The sequence below is a fragment of the Esox lucius genome, chromosome 16 (assembly GCF_011004845.1).
Source record: "Esox lucius isolate fEsoLuc1 chromosome 16, fEsoLuc1.pri, whole genome shotgun sequence".
Lineage (NCBI taxonomy): Eukaryota > Metazoa > Chordata > Actinopteri > Esociformes > Esocidae > Esox > Esox lucius.
The window spans coordinates 291274-310085 of NC_047584.1; the positions used below are offsets into that span (position 1 = coordinate 291274).

Here is an 18812-nt window from a genome sequence, read left to right on the forward strand (position 1 = left end):
CCTCATGTACATCAATGAGCCTTGCATGCCCATGACCCTTTCGCCGGTTCACCGCTTTTTTCCTTGGACCACTTTGATAGTAACACACCACAAAGGCTGCGGTTTTGGAGATGCTCTGACTCAGTCATCTAGCCATCACAATTTGGCCCTTGTCAAAGTGGTTCAGATCCTTACACTTGCCCAATTTTCCTGCTCCTAACACATCGACTTTGAGAACAGAATGTTCGCTTGCTGCCCAATATATCCCACAGGATAACAAGATTATCAGTGTTATTCACTTCACCTGTCAGTGGTCATAATGTTATGGCTGATAACTACTACTCGTAAATACTACATTTTCTATCTATATCTGTTATTTGCACTTCTGGTTAGATGCTAACTGCATTTCGTTGTTTTGTACTTGTACTTGTACAGTTTAATCTAATCTAAATCTAATCTAAACTTGTATAAAGTTTAATCTAATCTAAAATCACTTCCAATTTTATCATACACAGCTGAAAGCCATTTGGTTTGTTAAATGAAGCTTAACATTGTCTTTGTGTTTGAGCGGGTAGTATTCAATGAAGCTGCCAGCTGACGACATGTGAGTGGCGTATTTCTCAAACTAGAAACTAATGTACTTAGCCTCTGGTTTGTTGTAAATCTGGGCCTTCCACATCTTTTTCTATCCTTCTTAAAGCCTGTTGTCCTTTGTATTTGAAGACTGTACTCTACACCTTTCTATGAAATCTTACTTTTGTGGGCAATTTCAAGTGTTGTATAGCCTCCATTCTTCAAAACAATGATTTACTGACAAGTTTCTAGAGAAAGCCATTTCTTTTTTGCCATTTTTAACAATATCGACCTTAAGAAATGCAAGTCTATTGCATGCTGTGTCAACTCAAAAAGAAACACAAAAACAATGTTAAGCTTAATTTAACAAACCAAATAGCTTTCATCTGTGTTTGGTATTTAGCATGATTACGCAAGGATACAGTATTAGCGTGATGGCTACTAGAAATGGGGCCTGCCTAAATTTGATAAAAAATTTGAATTTTCAAATAGTGACGGTGCTGTATTTTACATTAGTAATGTCTTCACTATACTTTGTTCCGTTGAAATCTTCCAAACTTTTGGCAGACAGTGTACTTTTGAGAACTTTCTATTCTTGTATTGCTGTGTGGGAACCTGCAAGCAAGCATTTTCACTTAAACGTATCTTTAATTACACTGCTGTTTTAGTGTCCCAATATTTATTTTATTTGAATTTAATATACGTAACATATTTTCTTGTTACCTTGTAACACTGTTCAATTGTTTTTATACTTTAAAACATGTTCAATTGTTTCATCGGTTTGAGGGTACACACAACCATTTTCTTGTCAAACTTGTTTACACTACTTGAATAATTGTATATGTTTATTTGTACACATTCATGGTGAAATTCTGTATTTATTGCACTTAAACAATAAAATAATTTTACTGGTATACGCTTTTGCTGAATAAACATGAAGGGGTAGGAAAAAGAAGGGGGGTAATGTGGGGGATGAAAAATAAGGGGGGGTAATGGCAGGGGTTATGGAGTAAAAGTTGCAAAATATCAATCTTTTTACTGGTGGACACTTGTTAAAAGTGAAGGGCTGGAATCATTGCAAGTTATGATCTATACTATATTGATATGTTAATACCTTACAGCGGATGGAGGGTGGGTTGTAACAATGATGAGGTGTGTGTGTCGCGATATGTCCCAATGTCCTGTGGTGGGAGTAGAGGAATGTCCCAGGCTGGAGCTGTTGCCAATCAGAATTCTAATTGTCCTTGACTGTAGATAGTTCCTTTGTGGTTTTGACTTTGTTAAAAGTTGCGACATAAACCGGCTTTCCAGTACGGAGTAATTAAAGACTGTAGTTCTCGCGACTGGACTGGAATTGGCAACATTTGTAAGAGGTGTGAAGATAACTAGGATTAGGAAACAGGTATTTGGAGCAGTGTAACAAACAACTGTAACAATGCATCTATTAATACTTTCAATAAACACTCAGAGGCAAAATACAGTTTACATGCTGTCAACAATGTAAGCCCAAACTGTTATCCCCTAAGTTGTGATTTTATCAGTTTTATTGAAACAAACAGACAGTGTAAAGTTTCAAAGTTTCAATGTCTTTTGATATAGTTGTGCTCACAAGTTTGCATACCCTGGCAGAAATTGTGAAATTTTGGCATTAATTTAGAAAATATGACTGATCATGAAAAAAAACTATTTTATTCAAGGATAGTGATCATATGAAGCCATTTATTGTCACATAGTTGTTTGGCTCATTTTTAAATCATAATGATAACAGAAATGGCCTAATGGCCATGATCAAAAGTTTACATACCCTTGAATGTTTGGCCTTGTTACAGACAACAAGGTGACACACACAGGTGAAAATGGCAATTAAAGGTGAATTTCCCACACCTGTGGCTGTTTAAATTGCAATTATTGTCTGTGTCTAAATAGTCAATAAGTTTGTTAGCTCTCACGTAGATACACTGAGCAGGCTAGTTACAGGGCCACGGGAAGCAGAAAATAATTGATAAAAGACCTGCGTAACAAGGTAATGGAACATTACAAAAAGGATATAAAAATATATCCAAAGCCTTGCAAATGCCAGTTAGTACTGTTCAATCACTCATTAAGAAGTGGAACATTCTGGGATCTCTTAATAACAAGCCAAGGTCAGGTAGACCAAGAAAGATTTCAGCCAAAATTGCCTAAAGAATTGTCCATGATACAAAGAAAAACCCACAAGTAACCTCAAGAGAAATACAGGCTACTCTGGAAAAAGACGGCATAGTTGTTTCAAGTAGCACAATACGACTACACTTAAACAAAAATGAGCTGCATGGCAGACAATTTGCATTCTTCTGTACGAAAGCTGTGCATGGGATGATCTTGGACTTTCCAGCACGGCAATGACCCTAAGCACAAGGCCAAGTTGACCCTCCAGTGGTTACAGCAGAAAAAGGTGAAGGTTCTGGAGTGGCCATCACAGTCTCCTGACCTTAATATCATCGAGCCACTCTGAGGAGATCTCATGCGGTTTATACCAGACGACCAAAGACTTTTCATGACCTGGAAGCATTTTGCCAAGACGAACGAGCAGCTATACCACCTACAAGAATTCTGGGCCTCATAGATAACTATTACAAAAGACTGCATGCTGTCATTGATGCTAAAAGCGGCAATACAGAGTATTAAGAACTAAGGGTATGCAGACTTTTGAACAGGGGTCAATTCATTTTTTCCTTTGTTGCCATGTTTTGTTTTATGATTGTGCCATTCTGTTATGACCTACAGTTGAATGTGAATCTAATAAGAAATAAATGAGTGCCTGCTCACTCATGTTTTCTTTACAAAGGGTACATACAGCTCTGGAAGAAATTAAGAGACCACTGCACCTTTTTCTTTCCTTTCCAATAGAGTCAAAAAGGAAGGTTTTGAGTGAGGAACAGAAGGGTTAAAATTAAGAGACCACTGCAAAGTGAACGCTTCTGTTCCTCATTCAAAACTTTCCTTTTCAACTTTTTTGGAAAGGAAAGAAAAAGGTGCACTGGTCTCAATTTTTCCGGAGCTGTATATTACCAATTCTCCAAGGGTATGAAAACTTTTGAGCACAACTGTACGTACAAACTGCATGTTCAATGCATTGTGCCTTGCACATCTTACAAAAATAAATGCTAAATAAATGTTTAATAGGTTTAAATATAGGATAATTATGACTTACATATATTGTGGGTAGTTATTACCTGGATAAGGTATTATAAGCGAAAACTCAAATGTGTTACTTTGAAAAGAGCTTTATCAATTAAATCCAGAATTATTATTATTATGACTAAGGTTGCAAGTTACTAGTACCTGGCAGTCTGGATCAGAGCAGACACTTCCCACGGCTGAAAGCTCAGTGCCATTCCTGGTGCCACAGAACCTGCAGGCATCTGAGTTGCTGGAGGCTGGTTTTCCTACACAGAGGCAGAGCATTAGCACAAGAGAATGTTAATAAGTCATAAATAACATAGCAGATGTAGAGGCCCCATCCAAGAACTGCCACCTTAACGTGGTGGAGGGGTTTGAGTACCCGAGTGACCCTAGGAGCTATGTTGTCTGGGGCTATATGCCCCTGGTAGGGTCTCCCAAGGCAAACAGGTCTTAGGCGACGGGTCAGACTAAGAGCGGTTCAAAACCCCCTTAATGAAGAATACAATTTTGAGTACTGTGACGTCGCCCGGTATGGCGCAGCCGGGGCCCCAACCTGGAGCCAGGCCCGGGATTGGGGCTCGTATGCGAGTGCCTGGTGGCCGGGCCTTCCCCCATGGGGCCCAGCCGGGCTCAGCCCGAACGGGCGACGTGGGGCCGCCCTCGAGTGGGCTCACCACCCACAGGAGGGACCATAAGGGGCCGGTGCGAAGAGGATCGGGCGGCAGTCGAAGGCAGGGGCCTAGACAACCCGATCTCTGGACACGGAAACTGGCTCTAGGGACGTGGAATGTCACCTCGCTGGCGGGGAAGGAGCCTGAGTTAGTGCGTGAGGTTGAGAGGTTCCGATTAGAGGTAGTCGGGATCACCTCTACACACGGCTTGGGCTCTGGAACCACACTCCTTGAGAGAGGATGGACTCTTCACCACTCTGGAGTTGCCCATGGTGAGAGGGCTCTGCCGCCATGTGTTGGAGTTTACCCCGGTGAACGAGAGGGTCGTTTCCCTGCGCCTACGTGTCGGGGATAGGTCTCTCACTGTTGTTTGTGCCTACGGGCCGAACGGCAGTGCAGAGTACCCGACCTTCTTGGAGTCTCTGGGAGGGGTGCTGGAAAGTGCTCAGACTGGGGACTCTATCGTTCTACTGGGGGACTTCAACGCCCACGTGGGCAACGACAGTGACACCTGGAGGGGCGTGATTGGGAGGAACGGCCCCCCAGATCTGAACCCAAGCGGTGTTCAGTTATTGGACTTCTGTGCTAGTCACAGTTTGTCCATAACGAACACCATGTTCAAGCATAAGGGTGTCCATCAGTGCACGTGGCACCAGGACACCCTAGGCCGCAGGTCGATGATCAACTTTGTTGTCGTCTCATCTGACCTGCGGCCGTATTTCTTGGACTCTCGGGTGAAGAGAGGGGCGGAGCTGTCAACTGATCACCACCTGGTGGTAAGTTGGATCCGATGGCGGGGAAGGAAGCTGGACAGACTCGGCAGGCCCAAGCGTACTGTAAGGGTCTGCTGGGAACGTCTGGCTGAGTCTCCTGTCAGAGAGATCTTTAACTCCCACCTCCGGCAAAGCTTCGACTGGATCCCAAGGGAGGCTGGAGATATTGAGTCCGAGTGGACCATGTTCTCCACCGCCATTGTCGAAGCGGCCGGAGGTGGCTGTAAGGTCTCCGGTGCCTGTCGAGGCGGCAATCCTTGAACCCGGTGGTGGACACTGGAAGTAAGGGATGCCGTCAAGCTGAAGAAGGAGTCCTATCAGGCCTGGTTGGCTTGTGGGACTCCTGAGGCAGCTGGCGGGTACCGGCAGGCCAAGCGGACTACAGCCCAGGTGGTTGTAGAGGCAAAAACACGGGCCTGGGAGGAGTTCGGTGAGGCCATGGAGAAGGACTATCGGCTGGCCTCGAAGAGATTCTGGCAAACCATCCGGCGCCTCAGGAGAGGGAAACAGTGCCCTACCAACGCTGTTTAAAGTAGAGGTGGGCAGCTGTTGACCTCAAATGGGGATGTCGTTGGACGGTGGACGGAGTACTTTGAGGATCTCCTCAATCCCGCCGTCACGTCTTCCATTGAGGAAGCAGACGATGAGGGCTCAGAGGTGGACTCGTCCATCACCCAGGCTGAAGTCACAGAGGTGGTCAAGAAACTCCTCGGTGGCAAGGCACCGGGGGTGGATGAGATCCGCCCTGAGTACCTCAAGTCTCTGGATGTTGTGGGGCTGTCTTGGTTGACACGCCTGTGCAACATCGCGTGGCGGTCGGGGACAGTGCCTCTGGGATGGCAGACCGGGGTGGTGGTCCCTCTTTTTAAGAAGGGGACCGGAGGGTGTGTTCCAACTATAGGGGGATCACACTTCTCAGCCTCCCCGGGAAAGTCTATGCCAGGGTACTGGAGAGGAGAATACGGTCGATAGTAGAACCTCGGATTCAGGAGGAACAGTGTGGTTTTCGTCCGGGCCATGGAACACTGGACCAGCTCTATACCCTCTACGGGGTGTTGGAGGGTTCATGGGAGTTTGCCCAACCAATCCACATGTGTTTTGTGGATTTGGAGAAGGCATTCGACTGTGTCCCTCGCTGCATCTTGTGGAGGGTGCTTGGGGAATATAGGGTCCTGGGTCCTTTGCTAAGGGCTGTCAGGTCCCTGTACAACCGAAGCAGGAGCTTGGTCCGCATTGCCGGCAGTAAGTCAGACTTGTTCCCAGTGCATGTTGGACTCCGGCAGGGCTGCCCTTTGTCACCGGTTCTGTTCGTAATTTTTATGGACAGAATTTCTAGGCGCAGCCAGGGGCCGGAGGGTGTCAGGTTTGGGGACCACACAATTTCGTCTCTGCTCTTTGCAGATGATGATGTCGTGTTGGCCCATTCTAACCAGGACCTTCAGCATGCACTGGGACGGTTTGCAGCCGAGTGTGAAGCGGTGGGGATGAAAATCAGTACCTCCAAATCCGAGGCCATGGTCCTCAGTCGGAAAAGGGTGGCTTGCCCACTTCAGGTTGGTGGAGAGTGCCTGCCTCAAGTGGAGGAGTTTAAGTATCTAGGGGTCTTGTTCACGAGTAAGGGAAGGATGGAACGGGAGATTGACAGACGGATCGGTGCAGCTTCTGCAGTAATGCGGTCGATGTATCGGTCTGTCGTGGTGAAGAAAGAGCTGAGCCGCAAGGCGAAGCTCTCAATTTACCAGTCAATCTACGTTCCTACTCTCACCTATGGTCATGAGCTTTGGGTCATGACCGAAAGGACAAGATCCCGGATACAGGCGGCTGAAATGAGCTTTCTCCGCAGGGTGGCCGGGCGATCCCTTAGAGATAGGGTGAGAAGCTCGGTCACCCGTGAGGAGCTCAGAGTAGAGCCGCTGCTCCTCCACATCGAGAGGGGTCAGCTGAGGTGGCTTGGGCATCTTTTCCGGATGCCTCCGGAACGCCTTCCTGGGAAGGTGTTCCGGTCCCGTCCCACCGGGAAGAGACCCCGGGGAAGACCTAGGACACGCTGGAGGGACTATGTCTCCCGGCTGGCCTGGGAACGCCTCGGTGTCCCCCCGGAAGAGCTAGAGGAAGTGTCTGGGGAGAGGGAAGTCTGGGCATCCCTGCTTAGACTGCTGCCCCCGCGACCCGGCCCCGGATAAGCGGAAGAAGATGGATGGATGGATGGATGTAGAGGCTAAGCCCAAGCTTTAAGGCCCTGAGGTGCTGTTCCACGGTTAAAGTAATTGACGCACTTTTTACCTTTTTTTGTTCAATGAAAGTCCAAGTCATATTTGCAGTTAACACCATTTGTTCCATTTATTTCCATGTGATATTAGTTAGTAGTCCAGACAAATTACTGCTTGTATGTATGCTTGTGTGGTGTTGATGTGTGTATATGTCCGTATGTGGTGTATGTGGTCAAAAACTGCGCTTCCAGGTTGCACCCTGAGGAACCAAAGATTGGTTCCTATTTATACAAATGGCACTAATTGGCTCTTACAGCAGATGTTATTAAGTCATGGCAATCGGTCTCAGACCTACACCAAGCTCTTGAGGATAATGGCTAGCTAGCTAGGGATTGTTTCTGGAGAGGAAGAGAACAGGATATGTACACTCACCTAAAGGATTATTAGGAACACCATACTAATACTGTGTTTGACCCCCTTTCGCCTTCAGAATTGCCTTAATTCTACGCGGCATTGATTCAACAAGGTGCCGAAAGCATTCTTTAGAAATGTTGGCCCATATTAATAGGATAGCATCTTGCAGTTGATGGAGATGGGTGGGATGCACATCCAGGGCACGAAGCTCCCGTTCCACCACATCCCAAAGATGCTGTATTGGGTTGAGATTTAGTGACTGTGGGGGCCATTTCAGTACGCTGAACTCATTGTCATGTTCAAGAAACCAATTTGAAATGATTCAAGCTTTGTGACATTATCCTGCTGGAAGTAGCTATCAGAGGATGGGTACATGGTGGTTATAAAGGGATGGACATGGTCAAAAACAATGCTCAGGTAGGCTGTGGCATTTAAACGATGCCCAATTGGCACTAAGGGGCCTAAAGTGTGCCAAGAAAACATCCCCCACACCATTACACCACCACCACCAGCATGCACAGTGGTAACAAGGCATGATGGATCCATGTTCTCATTCCGTTTACGCCAAATTCTGACTCTACCATCTGAATGTCTCAACAGAAATCGGGACTCATCAGACCAGGCAACATTCTTCCAGTCTTCAACTGTCCAATTTTGGTGAGCTTGTGCAAATTGTAGCCTCTTTTTCCTATTTGTAGTGGAGATGAGTGTTACCCGGTGGGGTCTTCTGCTGTTGTAGCCCATCCACCTCAAGGTTGTGCGTGTTGTGGCTTCCCAAATGCTTTGCTGCATACCTCGGTTGTAACGAGTGGTTATTTCAGTCAAAGTTGCTCTTCTATCAGCTTGAATCAGTCGGCCCATTCTCCTCTGACCTCTAGCATCAACAAGGCATTTACGCCCACAGGACTGCCGCATACTGGATGTTTTTCCCTGTTCACACCATTCTTTGTAAACCCTAGAAATGGTTGTGCGTGAAAATCCCAGTAACTGAGCAGATTGTGAAATACTCAGACCGGCCCGTCTGGCACCAACAACCATGCCACGCTCAAAACAGCTTAAATCACCTTTCTTTCCCATTCTGACATTCAGTTTGAAGTTCAGGAGATTGTCTTGACCAGGACCACACCCCTAAATGCATTTAAGCAACTGCCATGTGATTGGTTGATTAGATAATTGCATTAATGAGAAATTGAACAGGTGTTCCTAATAATCCTTTAGGTGAGTGTATATGGTCTATTACCTGTGTGCTCCCTGAACTCCACCATGGCCTTCATGGTCTTAGAGTCAGCCAGAGCCATGAGCCAGAAGAGCTTTGTCCTCCCACAGCCCTCGTGGAGGTCTACCTTGATTGCTTCCTCCTCCTCCTTAAACACCTGGAGAGAAACAGCAGGGAAATCAGGGTTAATGCCTTGTTAAATAACATGCATGTCATAAACAGATACTGTTGTTATTCAAGTAGGATAGTGAGGCTTTTTAGCCATATATTCATATTCCAAAAACTGCCTTAGAAACAACAAAAGCCAAGGTAGGTGGAAAAACTATGTTTTCAATGGAACCCCTATTTGACATTGTGTGATAAAGGGGGAAAAAGCCCTGTCAATACAGGATCCTAGTCCCCTGCAGTTCACTTGGTAAAAGCAGGGCACTTGCAAACGCCAGGGTTGTGGGCTTCATTCCTATGATGCCAGTATGAAAAATAAGAACATGTTATATGCATCTTACTCTGGGTAAGATCCAGGGTCCAATAGTAACTTTTTGGCCAGTTAGTCTGAAATCTACTGGCCTGGGCTGAATAATAAAAAATTAACAATTGTAATTTACAGATATATAGTATGTAAATATCATATCATCAGAATAATTATTAATACCACAGATTTGCATGTGATATGAGAGCTGATACAAGCAATTGCTGTTTACATTAATATGATGCAAGGCACATCATTACTTTTTTATCAAAATATTAGCTACTATAAATATCATTATCATCTTCTCATGAAGACACTTGCTTCTTTGATGTGACATAAAAGCATGAAAATAATCAAGTTAATGGTAATATAAATATGGCGCAAAACATTACTTGTACTAGTTGGTTGACTGGCTTCTTGTGTGTCACTGCTAACAAGCCCTTAGGCAGGCGTTACTGTTGACAAGGCATGTCCATATGGTTTTTCTACCCGTATTCATGGATTATGTCATGGACGTAGTCCATGAATGATTTCTCCCTCTTCACAACATGATAGGTGGTCGTAAATCGTTTTTCAATGATTTGGCTACGCGCCATCTCATTCATTCGGAGCAGGCAGACGTTCAATGTAGCCATCGCAGGGTTGTCAAAAGCCAGTTTGGCTTCAATACTGTACATGCGACATGCAGTTTTGCTAACTCCTCAGTAAGTAAAGTCGCTATTGGCTGTCCTAAAAGTCGTAATTTGCATAATTTCCCATTAGCATCATGAATTGATTATTTTTTTTTTAACATACAAAACTCTGGTTGGGGAAAATAATATACATGTGTATTTACAAATGTTGTCCATGTACAAGAAATAATCACCTGAGCAAAAAAACAAAGAACAAATCAAAAAAGGGGGCGCTATTTAAGTCAAAATCAAAAGGCTAGAAAAAAAACATAACATAAACATTTAGAGCGACACACAAGGGGAGATATCATCATGGTCATGGATTAAGAGAACTGCAGTGATTTATTTTAGATAAAGAACATTTACATTTTACATTATGGGAGGGAAAAGGGGTCTTCCCGCATGTGCGATTCATTTTCAGTCTGGACGTGGAGGAGTTAACATCTCCTGCTCTGACTGCAGCTCAGAGAAACTGCTGTGCGAGGACTGGGCCGCCTGTGAGTGCTTTCAGATGGGGGAGGGCCCCACGGCGGCACCCGCTGCTCGTTGAGAAGAGTAAGAACAAGTCTCCAATAACACCACAAAAAGTCGCTAGATTTGTCACTAGTCGCTTTTAAAAAAAAAATTGCTAAGGGGGTCTAAAAAGTCTCTAAATCTAGCGACAAAGTCGCTAAGTTGGCAACACTGGCGATATGCTGCAGGGACTTAAAAGCGGGGTTTTGGTAATTGTTCGTTCCCTTAATAAACGACCCTGCCTTATTGGCTTTAACCTGTTCTTTCACAGAAAACATGGAACCATGCTTTGCCTCGTATGATATCATATTTGGGTCCTGCTAGAATGCGCTATGAACCATGATTGGTCAAAACAGATGAGCCATTGAATATTATTAGTCAAAAAGACCAAACCGGTATTTTACCACACCAACGAGGGAGAAGAAGCGCCACAGATGCATTTTAATGCGAGAACAAGCGAAGATCGAAGCGAGAAGAGTGACAAAGGTGACATGCAAACGTTTTAATACGATACTATGAATTTAAATGGGGAAATTGAGCACTGTCTTTGTCTACTGGTCAAACGTTAGGTCTTACTGGCCCCGGGCGAGTGGGCCATCGTTAATGCTAAATAATGTGAAACAAAAATATGACTCGGGGCAGTAAAAAGGTAGTATTACTGACCTGTCGCTGATGGGAGCGTGTGCGCCGGTGTAGGTGGAGAAAGCGATCACAGTCAGTACACAGGTTACCACACATGTTACAAAGGATGATAGCTGCCGTCTCGCCGTCATCATGGTTATCGCACATGGGCTATGGACAGAAGAACAAAAACTACTGGAACAACAAGAATACACTGAATAATACTTTGACTCATTTAATAAAGCCAGAACTTTAAAATGAGTATAGTCCTGTGACTGTGAATGTAGAAATGAATGCATTTGTAAGAAATGTGCTTTTAAATGTTGTAAATCAAATCCATTAATTTATTTATTAACTTAAATAAATATAATTCAAAATGTGCATCTAATTCTATATAACAATGCAAAAACTAAGAGAAAGTAATTGCTTTGCCAAAGTGTACTAAAGTTACCATCTGTTTCTGCTGCCCGTCTTTGCCCATCCAGCGGCCTGAGGACAGCCTATCCACATGATCCTGGTCTAGCACACATAGGGAGGCCAGGGCCAGCCACAACTACAGTACAAAGATAGAGGTTAAGTAAGAATAAAAATGTCACATCCACAAAATTAGGTAATGTAAAATGAGAACAAACAGCAGTACCCGGGTGGTGGCAATGCAGCGGACTGGGGAGCGATGCTCCTCCTCCATCTTGGTGAGGGCAATGATGGTCTCAGCAATGGCGTTTTTCGTTACACGAGACCAAGCGTCTGACAGGTGCCCAGCAGCCATGTCTTTGACAAGCTTGATGATGATCTCAGCAATCTGAGGAGGAGTGGATCCTTTCATCCACCAGTGGCTCTCTCCACGGCGTATGTAGCTGCACATGAAGAGAGGCAGGGTTAGACTAATGTTTAAAGTATGGGACACAATATAACAGAGATATTAGGGCTGCAACATTATACACATTTGACCAAACCGTTCAGTACCAACCCTCTCAGTTTAATACACGGTACGGCATGAACCAAATTTATACTTGTGTTAGGGCAAAAGATAACATATTTTGGAATAGAAACATACACAATTTTGTGTACTTTTGTTTTCTCCAAACTCTGTGAAAACATAGTCTATTGTAGTGATATTTTGTAAGGTTGGGTGTGGGCAACGTTTACACAGCCAATTAATTCAAAATACAACTGATCTGTCAACTACTGTAAGGCTAGTCCACACTTAAAGTAGAAAGCAATTGCATGTTTGCAAACGTAGGGGCTAAGAATTGGAAGATGCTCCATCATCGCTTCAATCACCTGTTTGGAAAGATTTGTATTCCCGCTTAACTATGATGGCGATGGAATGAGAGTCATGAACTAAAAAGTTACTGTGTGTCGCCACTGTCTGAGTAAAATAGGGTATTTCTGTATGCTGCTGGAAATACATGAAACATAACATTTGTGGAGACATCACCCCGACATTATCATCAACGGAGCTATGAGTGCGGATTCTGGTAGGGCAAAAGATATAACATGAGTGATAGGTGTATTCATGGCATTGGATATGCAACCGCATTTAGTGGTAGAGAATAGTAGATTTAAGCACTTGATCAAAGTACTTGATCAGCGCTATGAAATTCCCTCATCCCAATTTTAGTAAGGAAGTGGTTCAGTGTATGTATGGAGAAATCCAAACTAGCCCAGTTGGCAAAGCGATACACAGCTGTACCAGCGATCTCTGTACCAAGTGAAAGATCTCAACAGCAGGGGACATAACGACAGCAAACATGTCTGCCCTAACACCGGAAAATGTGGACATCCTTGACTTCCCCACTAGGACGTTTATGTTGATCTTAAAATTTAGTAATTTAAATACCTAATAAACGTTTTCAAATTTCTTTTGATTTTTTCATTCTTAATAGCATTTTACTAAATGTAATTACTATACTGTTACACCCATAAGAGATATGATCAGTAAAAGCATGAGTAGTTGCAGGGGTTAGTTAAATTCCAGATATATAGGACTAAAAGAGGATGTTAGTAAAATGTATCAAGAACAAGTGCTTATCCATTGATGTTTAAATGGCTTGTAAAATACATTTGCCTGAGATTTTACTGAAAACTGACCCCCCTAAGTGGACTACATGAATAGTACCAAGTTTGTGTTCATTAGAGCAAATCCTCGCAAAATGCCTTGCAACAGAAAACAAAAAAAAAAACAAGCTTTTCATATTCGATTTGCCCACATGGTCATAGCCCAACCCTATTTCACTGTGGGACTTTTTGGACCCTTTTCTTCAAATTACACCTCACAATTGTCACCTGGAGTTAAAGATCATGGGCAGAGTGACAGTAGTGACGCCTTTGCCTGCCGCCATCCCTGCTGTTCCGGCAATATTGGTGCCCTTAGCCTTGAGCTGCACAGTGAGCGCCTTGGCAATACAGCCCAGGAACATGTCCAGGATGCCCAGCTTGTTCCAGTCACCCTTTTCAGTCGAGTGGATGATGTCACTGATATCAGCAGGCGGTAGGGTCTTGACGCCAATGATACTAGCCAGGCGCACGGGAGTGACCTCGGGAAGGACGCGGCGGAGGAGAGAGGTAACCTAGGAGAAAGAGGACATATGAAGGGTAAAAATGTATAAACATAAGGTCAATCATTTTGGACAGTCAATCATTTTGGACATGTATTCTCTATTGTTATTTTTCAAGGCAGAGGGAATCATAAGGAGACAGTGGTGAAGGGTTCAGGCGAGAGTTAAACTCTTGTCTCTGTTGAGAAGTCACATGAAGCTGGATGCACTGGCCCAGGGCTCCATCATGTGGTCAAAGTTAACAAAAGACTGGAGGGTTATACACATCATGCAGATATTATTTTTGGAGGTACTGATGGAGGGTGTGTAGAACGCAATGATTTTGCCAAAGCTTTAGAGTGATTGACATATGTTCTTTAACAGCCAACCATTGTGTTCTTTTTTATTCAGCCACAGTACAAGATAGTAAGCTGGTGACTTTGAATATGTGGAGATAAAAACATTAAACATATTGTATTGTTATTTTATGACATATGTCATGTTGGTATACCCACCTGTCTTTGGACACGAGGCGACGCTGTGTGTAGCAGAGAGAACAGGTCCTGCATCAGCGTAAGCTGCTGGGCCAAATACTGGCGGCCCACGTTGGAACCGCTCAACGCTAGCACCATGGAGAGAAGCTCAAAGCAGTAGGCATCCGAGGAGGCGTCGTCATCACTGGGCTGCGAGTTAGCGTTTTCCTTGCTGGAGATTGCATGCTCCCACTCCTCGCGTACCCTTGTTGCCTCCATGCGGATGGCCTGGACAATGTGTGCACACACCTGGGGGGGTGGGGTTGTGAGAAGGGAGAGGAAAGCGGGAAGTAGGAAAGAGAAGGATGTGAGGTCAATTTCTGTTACAACAACATGGACAGGGTAATAGTCTCTGAGGATTACGTGTCAAAAATCCCTATATTTTTATATTATATCTTAGTAACTTGAAGGACTTAATTGATTCTTTCTATTCCGGTGGGAGACAGTTTGCACTGTTCTGTGAAAGTAGTAGTACACAACGTTGTACAAGATCAAGCTTGACAGACAACATCAAGTACTCCTCCAGCATCTTTTAATTTGGCCTGCGTCTGACCAATATTCTTTGTGATCCGATCCACTCCTCTTTCTATTCTTGTTAAAGACAGTTTGCATGGTTCTGTGAAGGGAGTAGTATACAGTGTTGTACAAGATCTTCAGTTTATTGGTTATTTGTTTCAGGCCATTTTGGGCCTGTATTTTAATCCACAATTGCTGATGCTCCAGATACTCAACTAGTCTAAAAAAAGGACAGTTTTATTGCTTCTTTAATCAGCACAACAGTTTTCAGCTGTGCTAACATAATTGCCACTTGATTTTCTAATGATCACATAGCCTTATAAACTTGAATTATAAAACGCAACTTGCCATTGGAACACAGGAGAGATGGTTGCTGATAATGGGCCTCGGTACACTTACATAGATATTCCATTGAAAATAATCCACCTGCATTTACAACATTAACAATGTCTACACTGTATTTTTTTGATGTATTTGATGTTATTTGAACATTCATCCTTCGAGCACCACTTATGTGTTTAAATGTAAAGAAAATTATTGCTTGCAAAAAGGGCCCCAGTGCCCCTTCGCACTACACTGCTTATTGCGAGGTTAGAGTACAGACCTGTTTCTGCAGGTTGGTCAGCTTGCTTCGGCTGAAAATGATGCCCACCATGTGTTCCTTCAGGTCTGCATCTGATGGTGCCTGAGGATAGGTAAACAATAATATTTTATTTTCCACAGTTTTATTTGTTTAACTTACATTTGTTTTACTTTAATAAAATACAATTGTAGGTGTGAAAATAGGGTTAGCAAAAAAAGTTGGGAATCTAGTATATAGTAGATGTTTGGGGCTATACAGTTGTGCTCAAACATTTGCATACCTGTGGAGAATTGGTAATATAGGTACAATTTGTAAAGAAAACATGAGTAAGCTGGCAAGACACGTCTTATTTCATATGGGATTCATATTCAACAGTAGGTTAATAAAAGAATGGCACAATCATAAAACAAAACATGGCAACAAAGAATTTGTTTTACTGACCCCTGTTCTTAAGACTGCATACACTTAAGTTCTTAATACTGTGTATTGCCCCCTTTTAGCATCAATGGCAGCGTGCAGTCTTTTGTAATAGTTGTCTATGAGGCCCAGAATTCTTGCAGGTGGTATAGCTGCGTATTCGACTTGGCAAAATACCTCCTGGTCATGCAAAGTCTTTGGTTATCTTGCATGAACCGCATGTTTGAGATCTCCTCAGAGTGGCTCAATGATATTAAGGTCAGGAGACTGTGATGGCCACTCCAGAACCTTCACCTTTTTCTGGTGTAACCACTGAATGGTCAACTTGGCCTTGTGCTTAGGGTCATTGTCGTGCTGGAATGTCCAAGAGCGTCCCATGCGCAGCTTTCGTGCAGAAGAATACAAATTGTCCGCTAGTATTTTCTGATAACATGCTGCATTCATCTTGCCATCAATTTTCACAAGATTCCCCATCCCTTTAGAGCTCACACCCACCCACAACATCAGTGAGCCACCACCATGATTCATAGTGGGGTTGGTACTCTGTTCACTATAGGCCTTGTTGACCCCTCTCCAAACATAGCTCTTGTGACCATAAAGCTCTATTTTGGTCTCGTCACTCAAAATTACAGTTTGCCAGAAGCTGTGAGGTCTTTCAAGGTGTTGTCGGGCATATTGTAACCAGGCCTTGTTGACCCCTCTCTAAACATAGTGCTTATGGTTGTGACCATAAAGCTCCATTTTGGTTTCGTCACTCCAAATTACAGTGTGCCAGAAATAGTGAGGTGTGTCAAGGTGTTGTCGGGCATATTGTAACCAGGCTAATTTGTGGCATTGGCGCAGAAAAGGCTTCTTTCTGGCAAGTTGACCGTGCAGCTCATTTTTGTTCAAGTTTCGTCGTATTGTGCTCCTTGATACAACCACAACGTCTTTTTCCAGAGCAGCCTGTATTTCTCCTGAGGTTACCTGTGGGGTTTTCTTTGTATCCCGAACAATTGTTCTGGCAGTTTTGGCTGAAATCTTTTTTGGTCTACCTGACATTGTGTAAGATCTTTGAGTCCCAAGGGTGCTCCACTCTCTCCCCAGCACAACCCACTCTCACAGGCACCAGGCCACTCCCAATCTGGCAGACTGAATATTAACTAATCTTGATCACCTGGCATTTGATACCATTTTCTGTATGTTCGTGCTGTTCGTCTACCTGTCTGCGCAAGTTGCCAGGGTAAACAAGGAGGCGTACTGGCTCGGACTAAAATCTCCTATCCTCTATTGTACCTACTTCTGACAATCTTTTGATTGCTGGCGATTTGAATATTCATGTCTGCTGTCCTTCTAAACCTATGGATAAAGAGTTTGGACAACTTGTTGACTCATTTAATCTCACTCAGTCTGTAATGGAACCCACACACCAGCATGGTCATACATTAGATCTTGTTTTATCTTTTGGTTTTCCAATTTGCAATGTCAAGATGGATATTATTTGTGTGTCTGGTCATACACCTGTTGTTTTTTATGCAACTCTTCTTAGCCTAGTCCCAAAATATAAATTGCCAGGCATCTTCTCTCGCTCTATTAACCCTTCTACTGCCAAGCTTTTCTCAGATGCCTATAAGTCCTCATCTCCCTCCAGTACCATTGAAGCTTCCTCTTCTATCCTGAGCACAGAGGGGTTCATTACAATGTTAAACTCCACTTGTTCTGGTATTTTGGACTGTCACTCCTTTTTAAAACAAGAAACCAGGCAAGCCTAGTTCAGCCAGCCAGCAAAAGAAAGTGTTGCCATCTCGAGATTCTAACCCGGGTCGCCCACGTGCAAGGCTGTGCCGTTAACCACTACACCACAGAGCTGTAAATTTGCTGGCTGTCAGTATAGCCTCTTGTCTGTACTGACAACCGGCATCTGATATCCTGAACAAATCCTCTTTTGCCACTGTCCGTTTTAATAGTTAATTGGCCATTCATGAATGACATTGACAAAGCTATACTGACTAACATTTCTTACTAATTTTACCTCCACCACAAAAAGTGTCATTGTATGCTGTTTGCCACGTTTTAACAACGTATTAACCAGTACTAAGCTTTACCGGTATCTACTAACTTACTGGAATAGTCATAAGCTATTTCATTTCTTGGCATAACAACACTTTCATGGCAAAACAACCTCCTTTTTCTTTTATTCGTGAATGACATTCATACAGTAACTATCAATAAAGGTGACGATAACTAACTTTTTCATCAAGTGAAAAGCCGAGAGAATCGTGGAATCTACCAGTAATAATTAATAAATGTAATTGCACTCAATTGATTCGAACTGAGGCGTTCCACATGAGAGGCACTATCTTTTACCACCACACCACAGCATTACACGTTTCAGCAGTTGCTGGACTCCATTTAGGATTGTATTAAACTGACTAACGTTTCTTATTAAGTTTACCTCCAACATAGCTATGAACTGTATTGCTTTTGCCACTGGCCGTTTTAACAGCTTATTAGCCACTAATAGGCTTACTAGTATCTACTAACTTCCTAGGAATAATCATAAGAATTGAGCAATTGCTAGTGAGACTGAAGATGAAATTTTCCATGCCAGAAATAAAATCCACCAGAAACAATCGCAATATAGCCGTAAACTGTTTTATTTCAAGCTTAATTTTAATGTAGATACTAACAGTTTTAGCCAGCAAAGTTTTCATCTATACGGAATAATTCTAAATGCGTACATTGCTTCGTCTGCAAGGAAATACGAACTTGGGACCTATAGTTCACAAAGTCTGCTTCTCTAACCACTACGCTATTTAACAAGGGGTAGACAGTCAGTCACTCAGTAAGAGCCATTTGCTCTTCTTAGTCGGCTCAGCTTACGCGGTCCGGCAAAAAGGATGCAAAAACTAGAGCTCAACACTGGCTGAACAATGTCACCCACACTCTCAGACAGGAGGGTAGAAAAG

At 43.5% G+C, this 18812-nt stretch overlaps 1 protein-coding gene across 1 annotated transcript in view; it reads right to left on the reverse strand.

Moving 5' to 3' along the window:
- Window positions 1-18812, reverse strand: part of mycbp2 (MYC binding protein 2) — a 331873-nt gene that overhangs the window by 17402 nt on the left and 295659 nt on the right. The window contains 8 exon segments of the mRNA XM_020054739.3: window positions 3877-3980; window positions 9026-9158; window positions 11318-11446; window positions 11727-11828; window positions 11916-12132; window positions 13565-13848; window positions 14331-14597; window positions 15469-15549. Coding sequence (XP_019910298.2) covers window positions 3877-3980; window positions 9026-9158; window positions 11318-11446; window positions 11727-11828; window positions 11916-12132; window positions 13565-13848; window positions 14331-14597; window positions 15469-15549 — 1317 coding nt within the window.